Source organism: Chrysemys picta, chromosome 1 (genome assembly GCF_011386835.1).
Source record: "Chrysemys picta bellii isolate R12L10 chromosome 1, ASM1138683v2, whole genome shotgun sequence".
NCBI lineage: Eukaryota > Metazoa > Chordata > Testudines > Emydidae > Chrysemys > Chrysemys picta.
In genome coordinates, this window is record NC_088791.1 from 326,087,028 (window position 1) to 326,097,808 (window position 10,781).

At 47.4% G+C, this 10,781-nt stretch overlaps 1 protein-coding gene across 2 annotated transcripts in view; it reads left to right on the top strand.

Moving 5' to 3' along the window:
* MAML2 (mastermind like transcriptional coactivator 2) overlaps positions 1-10,781 on the top strand; it is a 279,760-nt gene that overhangs the window by 262,125 nt on the left and 6,854 nt on the right. For both annotated transcript variants that reach the window (XM_065581557.1, XM_065581558.1), the window contains exon 5: positions 7,466-7,577. In XM_065581557.1, the coding sequence (XP_065437629.1) occupies positions 7,466-7,577 (112 nt within the window). The remainder of the gene's footprint in view (positions 1-7,465; positions 7,578-10,781) is intronic.

A 10,781-nucleotide genomic window follows, 5' to 3' on the forward strand; every position in this document is an offset into this window, starting at 1 on the left:
AATTGTAATTTACATCTGCTTTAATGCCCCTGGACATTGCCAAAGTGGTGTACAGGAGCCTTTGTGTAAATGAGAAACCTCCCTCCTCTTCCCCACCCCAAAGTTTTTGGATACTTAGGCATGTCTACAGAGTTAAGTCAACTTAAGTTATGTTGATGATCATAAGCCGCTTTAATTACATCGGTTGTGCACATCCACACAATACTCCTTGTGTCGGCGGAGCACTTCCCCAGTTGGTGCTCTTGCATCGACAGAGAGAGAACGTTGCATCGTAGGTAGCTATCCCTCTATGGAACTCGCCACCCTGTGCCACTGGGAGATCTGGGAACAGATCGCAATGCATCATGGGGGTATGCCCACTGTCCCTGATACAGCACTTTCTGTCCCACCATTCCATGGGCTTCCGATTTTGTTTTGCGCCATTTTTGAACAGACCTTGTAAACTGTGCTTCTGCCATCTCTGCCTGAAAGCATGGATCCTGAACTGCTGACCAGTCTGGTGATGAGTGTTTTGAACACAATGCAGCTGAGCCTGCAGTATTTCATGAGCTGCGAAATAGAAAGTGAATCTGTGGTGCCTGCCCTGCTGTGTGCAATGGAAAGTAACAATTCAAGATTGCTGCTGGCATTCATGGAGCAGATGCATATGGTGGACCATTGGTACTGGGCTTGGGAAACAAGCACTGAGTGCAGGATTGCATTGTGATGCATGTATAGGATGAGAAGCAGTCACTGCAGAATTTTTGGATATGCAGAGCCACCTTCCTGGAACTATGTGCAGAGCTGGCCCTTGCCTTGTGGTGCAAGGACACCAGAATGACAGCTGCCCTCACAGTGGAAAAGTGAGTGGTGACTGAACACATTAACAGAAAGGGCTATTTCTCCGTGGTCTTGAAGGCACTGGTGGATCACTCTGTTTCACTGACATCAATGAGGGTTGATCAGGGAAGGTTCATGATGCACGCATCTTTACCAACACTGGAGTGTACAGAAAGCTGCATGCTAGGGCTTTCTTTCCAGACCAGAAGATTCCAATAGGGGATGTTCAAATGCCCAGAGTGATCCTGGGAGACCCGGCCTACCCTTGCTCCTGTGGTTCATGAAGCCTTACACCGGAAGCCTAGACAACAGCAAGGAGCACTTCAACAACAGGCTCAGCTAGTGCCAAATGATTGTTGAATATGCCTTTGGCAGATTAAAAGGTCATTGGCGCTGCCTTTTTGGCAGGTTAGACCTCATTGAGGACAATATTCCGACGGTTATAGCAGCCTGCTGTTCTCTACATAACATTTGCAAAGTGAAGGGGGAAAAGTTTCCCCGGAGGTGAGGTGGGTCAGCTGACTGCTGATATTGAGCAGCTAGATACCCAAGCAATTAGAGAGGCTCAGCAGGGTGGTATTTGAATCAGGAGGCTTTGAAGGAGTATTTTGACAGTGAGCCCCAGTAATGTGTCTTTATGTGATGCATTTGGCCAGGCAATGTTTACTTGCCACCTTGAGTGACCCCTGTAATGCTTGCTTCCTGAGCTTTAATTGTTCCTGAGCAAATATTCCTGCCTATAGCAACTGTGCTTTAATTTTTACAGCAACTACCATGAGTCTTGCACAGAGGTGCTTAGACTGTAGTGCTCTGAGGGACTTGAGCATCTCTGTCTGGCCCTCCAATAGCTTTATCATCCACTCCTGTCCATCTGCCATCCACTCCTGCCCCTGCCTCCTCTCCAGGATATCCGGTCTGAGTTTTTATTAACTGGCTCCATCCACCCTCTTGTTTCTCTGTCTGCTGTATCTCTAGACTGCAGCGCTTTGCAAAACCGCCTCCTTATTCCTCTTGGTTCACCTCCTTGCCTGATGGAGGCGCTCTGCTGGTGTGTATGAGTTGGCCCTCAAGGGCATATCTGCAGAAACAAAAGAAACAGTGAATAGAGACAGTATTGTGAGTGAATCATAAAAGTTACATACTCCTCTTCCTCAGTGTCCCTTGGCTAGCACACAAGTCAGCGCAAGTCCCAAATATGGTGAGTTCAGAGGTGGGTGGTTGGGAAGGGGGAATGGGCAAGAGGGGATAATTGGTCTGGGTGGTTTGCGAAGAGGGCCTAGGGAGACTATTCTGAATATTGGCACCCTTTTCCATAAACTGGGGTAATCAAACCCAGTATCTCACTCCTGAGGGTAACCCAGGATGCAAGGGTGCATCTTCTGCATGCGTGTGACTTCAGACCAGGTCCATGTGCTGCTCACCTGTGTGACACTTTGGTCCCTGCAGAAATAATTGTCAGTTGGCATGGCAAAGTTTCCTACAGTGGGGGGAGAAACAAGGCAGATCTACCAAGGAGCCTTCGGCAGAGGATTGCAGAGTACCTACACGAAAGTTTCCTAGAGATCTCTGTGAAGGATTCCCGGGACATCCCAGTGTACATTACCAACCTTTTCCGCCAGGGCCCCACTGCGTAGCTGTATAGACTCCGTCATTAATTTCTATCCCTTATTCCTCCTCCACCATATAACAAAATAAATGAGACCTCAACCTCCTATCACTGTGCAGTATCAAAGCAAAATGCATGCTTACCAGAGCTTGCCTCTCCTGCTTCATGCACTCCACAACCGGAGTCAAAAACAGGTCCTGGCTCACCATGCCACCAGACGACCCTGTCGCATGTGCCACATCCTCCAACTCCACTTCCTCATCTACCAATTCATCCTCAGGGCTGACTCTGCGGGCTGCTGCTTCCCGTCCCCCCGAAGTATCCACGGGGCTCTTGGCAGTGGAGGTGGGGTTGCTGCTGAGGATGGCGAGCAGCTCCTCGTAGAAGCGGCATGTCTTTGGCGCTGCACCAAAGCAATGGTTGGCCTCCCTTGCCTTCTGGAACACCTGCCTCAGCAACTTGATCTTAGCACAGCACTGCTGCGTGTCCCTTTTGTGTCTCTTCGCCTGCCTGCCACGAGCAATCTGCCCGAGCAAAGCTGCGACTGCACAGCCTCCTCTCCCCACAGACCCAGCAGATCCAACTGCTCCAGTGTATTCCAGGCAGGAGTGCGGAAAGCCGGCATGGTCAGCTGGGAAGATGCTGTGTGAACGGTCCACGCTGAGCAAACAAGAAGAGGAATTTTAAAAGTTCTTTAAACGGGGGAGGGGTGCATGCCCGTGTACCTGCAGGGAAACGGAGTTCAAACTGCTGACCAGAGCGGTCAGGATGGGCATTATGGTCACCTCCTGGAGACCAACTAGGGCAACATAGGCCAAGGCAGTGTCTACGTTGCTCTAACTACGTCACAAAAAGCTCTATGCCGTTCGTCAAGGTGATTTAATTTTGTCGGCATACCGGGGGAGTTACATCGGTGGGAGGAGCATTTCAGTGTGTACACCTCCACAGACGAAAGCTGACTTTTGTCACCAAAACTGTGTAGTGGAGACAAGGCCTTATTCTAACTGTGATTCCGAAATTTATGCCCTTTGAGGTTTGCAGATTACTACTTGCCACCTTCTTCAGCTCTGATCAGAAAATCTCTGCTTTTCCCCACCCCAAATACAGCTTATGTTTCAGATAAAGGAGAGAGTTTGGACAGACTTTGCTGGCAGACTGACAAAGAGAGCAGGTTGCAGAGCCTCAGAGCTATTTGGATAAGAGGATGTTCAGCTCCCCTTGCTAGCAGATGGTGGGAATCTTCAGAGACCACCCACATGTTGCCTCTGTGAACCTTCAGATGACACGTCCCCTGCTCACTGGTGTGCACGCTGGGTTGTTAGATGTGAGCAGATTCCTTCTGTCTGAAGTTTTGACGACTTATGGAGAGTGTCACAACTTGGGCTTCTGGTTTTTGGCATGTATTTGTTGGGGGCAAAAGGGGGAATATGCCTACCGCTTTTCACAAACGGAGCATTAAGCCAAGAGGCCCAGTTTTTGAGATTATTTTCCCAGCATTTTTTTTGGTGGAGGCTGCTCCTGCTCTGCCTGCCTCAGACCAAGGCCCACACTATTCCCAAGTATGAAACGCAAGTGCAGTGTTTAGCCTGCTGAGGAGAAAGGGTGAGATTCAGGAGATAAGGGACAGCAAACACAATTCCAGGGACAACTGTGTGTAAATCAATACTGCCGATTTAGTAGTTTATTATTATATACAAATATTATAAACAAATAAAGGTGAAAGCCCAAATCCTTCCTCAGACTTGCCGACGCTGAGGCTCATTCCTGGGAGGAGTCATTGGTTGTGAGCTTATGAGTAACACTCTGGAGACATAGATTTTTGAGTCAAACAAGATTGTATTTGTTTACACACTCCAGGAGCAGTATTAGGCCTGGTCTTGTACCATTAAAATCAATGGGAGTTTTGCCACTGTGTTCAATGTGTGTCGGCTCAAGCCCTTAATGAGGACAACATGATTTGTGCTGTTGACATGGTCAGATTATGAATCTAGCACCTTGAACTTCATGCCTGCAAGGTGGTGGGCTCCCTCAGCAGCCCAGGAAGAATTCAGTGCTGTGGCCAAGTCTCTTTTCAGGCCTTTTCCTCAGGGGAAAAAACAAACAGAAGCTCTTCCCTTGGAGCAAACAGGCTGCATCTCTGTGTCCCTGGAAGATGATACATCCTGCCCTTTACAGCCCAGCTGAATTATGTGACAAGCAGCCCTTAACCATGGCTGGCCGTTCCACGCTAGCAGTGCTCCTCTCTTCTCCCTCTGTCACAGACATGGCCGCAGTGCAGAATCCTCTCCCCACCACAGGGTTTGTCTTCTTCAGCTCCCAAGACCATTTTCCTGCAGGAGCAGGCACTTCCTGCTACCAGCTTCTCTGTGTCATCTCTTACAGCAGAGGCGGGCAAACTTTTTGGCCTGAGGGCTGCATCGGGTTTTGGAAATTGTATGGAGGGCCGGTTAGGGGAGGCTGTGCCTCCCCAAACAGCCAGGCGTAGCCTGGCCCCCTCCTCCTATACCCCCCTGCTTCTTGCCCCCTGATGCCCCCCCCCGGGACTCCTGCCCCATCCAACCCCCCCGAATCCCCGCCCCTGACTGCCCCCCATCACTCCATCCAACCCCTTCTCTCATTCCTGACTGCCCCCCCCCCCGGGACCCCTACCCCATCCAACCATCCCTTCTCTATCCAGCCACGCCACCGCGCAGCACAGAGCACAGGGTCAGGCCAGGCTCTGCAGCTGCACTGCCCCAGAAGCTCGCAGCCCCTCCGCCCAGAACGTTGCGCCGGTGGCTGGGCGAGCTGAGGCTGTGGGGGAGGGGAAACAGCAGGGGAGGGGCCAGGGGGCGAGCTTCCTGGGGCAGGAGCTCAGGGGCCGGGCAGGAAGGTCCTGCAGGTCGGATGTGGCCCGCGGGCCGTAGTTTGCCCACCTCTGTCTTAGCAGCATAGGCTTTCCCAGGGCGCACCTCTTAGGAGGATTAGACTGACAGGCTCGGTACAAGGGCTGGCAGCCAGAAGGTGGAACATGGAGGGGATTTCATAAGGGGTGCGGTCTATGCAGAACGAAGCAATGGAGAGGAAGGAAGTGGATAGAAGGGATTGACACTGGGAAGAAGAGAAGGTAGGAAGGCTGAAGGTAACAGGCTCAAACTTTAGTTCCCAAACCTCAGTTTTTCAGTTTCTTGCTTTTTCTTCCTCGAGAAGAGGCTAGTATTATTTTGGTTATTTATTCACATTGTGGCAGCACCCAATGTCCCCAATTCGGATCACGGCTTGATGGCATTAGACCCACTGCAAACTCATAGTCCCTCCTCCAAACAGCTTCTAATCTAACGTTATATGGAACTTGTTCTTTGAGACAAATTTTATTCCAACATGCAGTTTTGTTGGCTGCATTTGACATCATTCAAGCAGCATGGGTCTGTAATGCTGTTTTCTCCCTTTAACTATATAACAATCCAAGAAGCGCCCGGGCATAGATAAGAGCAGAGCAAGGGACTTTTTACAGAGAGGGTTCTTGTCATTTGTTACATACAGTAAGTTATTAGTTATTTGTACAGCAGCAGTGCGAAAAGGGTCTAGTCAAGAATTGGGCCCCCTTCTATTTGGCACTGTACACACACAGAGAGAGCGAAAAGACAGTGCCTGCCCCCAAAGAACTTGCAATCTAAGCATAAGATGAATGACAAGCAGATGCAACAAACTGATGGAGAAGCACAAGGCAATAGTGAGACAGTTTTAATTATCATGACAAATAGCAGTCACAGCACACCAACTGCGTAGCCATGGTCAGGTTTTTTGTAGGCATTGCAGCAGAGGGGAATTTTAAGGAGAGATGTGAAGCAGGATATTGTAGTGGCTTTATGGATTTTTACAGGGAGCTCCTCCCAGCTATAAAGGGTTTCCTTGTCATGCTGTTGCTTGGACAACATAGAGGCCACTGAATGCATTATGCGCCACCATGATGTTCTGTCCTGACTCAAATCTGGCACATTACTGTGTAGAATGCCTGTGAAGGATGGGTCTGTGTTGATAAGTATCAGGGGGTAGCCGTGTTAGTCTGTATCTACAAAAACAACAAGGAGTCTATGCATCCGAAGAAGTGAGGTTTTTACCCATGAAAGCTTATGCCCAAATAAATCTGTTAGTCTTTAAGGTGCCACCAGACTCCTTGTTGTTTCTGTGTTGATGCTGTCCAGCCATCATGTTTCAGGGCTTCCAGAGGGTCTTTTGCTTCCACTGAGTCAAAGTCGAAGATGATTCTCAGTGGGAAGTAGGTAGGCTTTCAGAGCAGATGACCATACCACTGTAGAGAGTGTTGGGCTACTGTTTGAGAGAGCGGGACCCTGTTTAGTTAGAAAATGGATCTCTTCATTTGATGGGAATTTATACCATTTAATGTTCTGATCATTTTGAGATGCTGCATCTGAATGGTGTCCAACTTCTTTCCAACCTTGACTGTGAGGGGCCACGTTTCAGTCCCACACATCAGAATATTGGCTACTGACGCATTATAGATCCTCCACTTCATCTCACCACTTCTCAGGCTGTTCTGGTCTTGATGAGGCACACCATTACTGACGACACATTTGCAGTGCAGGCTTCAAGTTCTTTCTCTATGCCGATGTATAAAGGAGTATATAGGAGAGAAAGCTCATTTAGATGATGAGTCAAAATCCCCATTGCCAAGTGGGCGCACTGAAGCTAATAGAGTTACACTCACTTATGCCGTGGGTGAATTGGACTGAGGCAGAGTTTTCAGAGTTAGTGGTACACAAAATAATGAAAAACAGATGACTAGACTGCTGGAGCTTGAACCAGCACACAGTGATTTTAATGGGAGTAGAACCAGACTCAAGCCCATTGAAATCAAAGGAAAGACTTCCACTGGCTTCAATAGATTGGGCCCCTAAAGAGCAATGTCAACACTTTGGTTAGCATTACCGCTGTGGCAGGGTGGGGCAAAGGGAAGGAACAGCTTCCACTTTGTAAGTGCGAGTAGAAAGTAGAAAGAAAATGAAGTAACATATTTCCATTTCTGCTCTAATTCTCTAGGAGAAAATCGCTCCTCAAGATCAATTGAACAGACACTTGACAAGGCCACCACCAGATTACAAAGACCAGAGAAGGAATGTGGTCAGCATACAACAAGCAAACCAGTATTCTGGTAAGCATACTTAACCAAAAAGAAAACCATGGTTATGAAGACCAGCCAGACAGCCCCGGCAAGTACTGACAAGATGGGCCTGATTCTCTGTGTAGTCACTTACATCAGTGCAAAAGCACCTGTGCCAAGTGGGTGTAAAATGCCACCACTCTGATGTGGCAACATTGTATACCCACCTTGCACTAGGGTAAATAACTGTACATGGAGTAATGGAGAATAATGTCTTGAAGGTTCCTCCACCCTCAGGAAATGTTCAGGGGGAACCGTTCGGATTGAAACACATCTCCCTCCGCAGGTTCTGCAGGTTGCTTCTATACTGTACATTTCTAAAACCTCAATATTATAGCTATGGCATTATTGAAAAATGCTGATTAATAATAATAATGGGAATTAGCCAGCGTTTCATACAGTCTAGTATCAAGTATCTGACATTGGCCAATACCAGCTGCTTCAGAGAAATAGGCAAGAAACCCCCTTAATGGAATCAACAGTAGGCAGTTGGTTTATGTCCTGAAATCTGAGGGCCTATATCCCTAATTCATTGATTTTTATCCTATCTGATAAAATTGTGATAATTGTGGCTGATCTCAATAACCATTTAACCATCTAGGCTTCAATCCTTGAGGGGGCCACTTAGGGATCTGGGGCAAAATCAGTACTTGGTCCTGCTAGTGAAGGCAGGGGGCTGGACTTGATGACCTTTCAAGGTCCCTTCCAGTTCTAGGAGATGGGATATCTCCATTAATTTATTTATTTATCTACTCCTTTTCTGAAGCTTTGGCCCCAGTGATATCTTGTAGCAATGAGTTCCACAGGTCAGTTGGTGTTGTGTAAAAAAAAAAAAAAAGTTCTTTTGATCCATTTTAAAATTGATGCCTTTCACTTTCATTGCCCAAACTGTCTAACAGAGATAATTAGCAATATTCCAGCAATATTCTAGAATAATCCCTTTGGGCCAAGTCCTTTCTTCAGTGGGAGTTGTGCCTAAATAAGGACTAAAGATGGATGGATTTGGATTTTTATTCTGTTTTTGTCCCCACAGCAATGGAATAAGAAAGAGATACAGGGAGAGGAGGGCAGGATGTAAGGAAAATGCAGCAGAGAGATTAGAGTGGGATTTTATTCTGAAGAATGACCCTGCAAAAACAGGATTGTGGGATTCTGTAGCATTTGCCTTTCACTGATTTCCATATCTAATGTGCTTAGTTCACAAGTAAAAAGGACTTTATTTTCTAACTGCTTGCCTTGTAAACTTAGTTTGGGATCTGATAGTCCAGCTGGGTTCTTTCCTTCCCATATGTCTACTTCAGTAACAAAGTTCTTCAGGTCAAGTTATGCCCTTAGTGACATTTGCTCAGATCCATTGTCTTCAGCAAGTTTTCACAGGTGTCAGTGACTCAAATTTAGCAAACACTTCTGTCACAGGGTGTACTTGCCCTTTAGTGCCTCCTGTTGGCCAAGTCTGGCGCTGTACAGGGAGGCTCCCTGCTTCAGTTTCCCTTGATGTAATCACTGAATTCACCAAGGCTTTACATAGGGAACAATACCCTTTCTGAGGGATCTATTTTATTAACCAAAGACCCAATGAAAATACAAGCAAGTCTTCACCTAATGTCTTAGTGGGTTGACAAAGTCAGTCTCAGTTTATCCATTCCCACCCATATCCACCACTCCCCTCCAGAAGTGTTCTCTCCGTTTGGGTCCCTTCCCTAGAGCCAGGTCTCTTTCCACTATCTGAAAGAATCCTTCCCCAGAGCCTGGGGTCTGCAGAGATGTGTCAGCTGCAGCTCTTCTGTGGGGCAGCCTGTAGTTCCTGGCTGGCTGGGCTCGGCTTTGGGAGTTTCCTGGCGCTAGGAGCACATCCTCTAGGCTCCTTGCTCTGGAGAGATCTCTTGCTCAGCTTTCCTGGGAGCGACTCTCTTCAGGAGCATCCTGTAAGCACATAAGAATGGCAATATTGGGTCAGGCGAATGGTCCATCTAGCCCAGAATCCTGTCTTCCAACAGCAGTCAGTGCCAGATGCTTCAGAGAGAGTGAACAGGACAGAGCAATTGATTGAGTGATCCACCCCTGTTGTCCAGTCCAGCTCTCTGGGAACCACCCCAGTGGAGCCCTGGTAACCCTTTATCTGGCTCATTAGCTAATTAGCCCAACCAGCCACATAGGGATTTAGTTGCTTCCAGGTGAGGCTGGGTTGACTTGTTCTCCCTTACAGGAGCCTGTCACAGGTAGGTTGGTCCCTGAAGGGCCAGCTCCCATGACAGTGGCCCAGAAAGAATAGAACCCAGTTTGTCTGTGCTGTATTATCACCTGCAGTGCAACCAAGAGTGAAAACGCCATCAGTTCTTGCAATTTGATTGGGCATCTTGTGATATTTGTTTTTGTTTTTTCTTAAAGCCCCAACTCCTGGAGTCCCATGATTAACTGAGACTCTCTGCTTTTATTTAAAAAAGAATAACTTTCTAGCCCTCATAGTTGTGGAGAAAAGTTTGGACATGTGACCCAAATGCACCCTAAAACTCAAAAATCAGAAGACAAAAATAACCCAAATGTTTGGTTTTTTTAATCTCACAAATGTTATGCCAGCCTCATGACACTTTGGGGCCTGACTCCTTATTTTTGAAGGTTTGGACTTGGCAATACCAGAATCCAAGAAATGTAGAGCTGGAAAGGACCTCAAGAGGTCAGCAAGTCCATCCCCCCTATGCCAGAACAGGATTGAGTATACTGTTATTCTGTCCCTCAAGTCACTAGCAATGATTGAATATACACAGGGGGCAGAGCAGTTTTTCTGAGTACAACAGGAGACAGGGCTTTGCTACGAGCTTGCAGGGAAACCACCAGATGGACTGATTAGGAAACTGTTGCACAAGGGAGCAGCAGCTGGGAATCTGTTGCTTGTTTCTGGGAATAGCTGTGCTCAAGTAATGGAAGAAGGGAAACAGCTCAGAACAGCAAGAAGTTAAATGAAATACTGTGGAGACACCGAGAGACATTATTAAGCATTGCATTCCTGGGCTCTTTTCCTCTATAATACAATAAACCCCAGGACAATGGCAGGTGAACCCAGCAATAAATTCTCCTCAGTACCACTGTGTCCCTTGGTGTCTAAGCACTGGATATGTTGTCTGGACAACACTGTTATGAAAGAAATTTCTTCCCATCTGGAAGAAATTAGAGTGAAAAATATTTTGGTTTAAAATA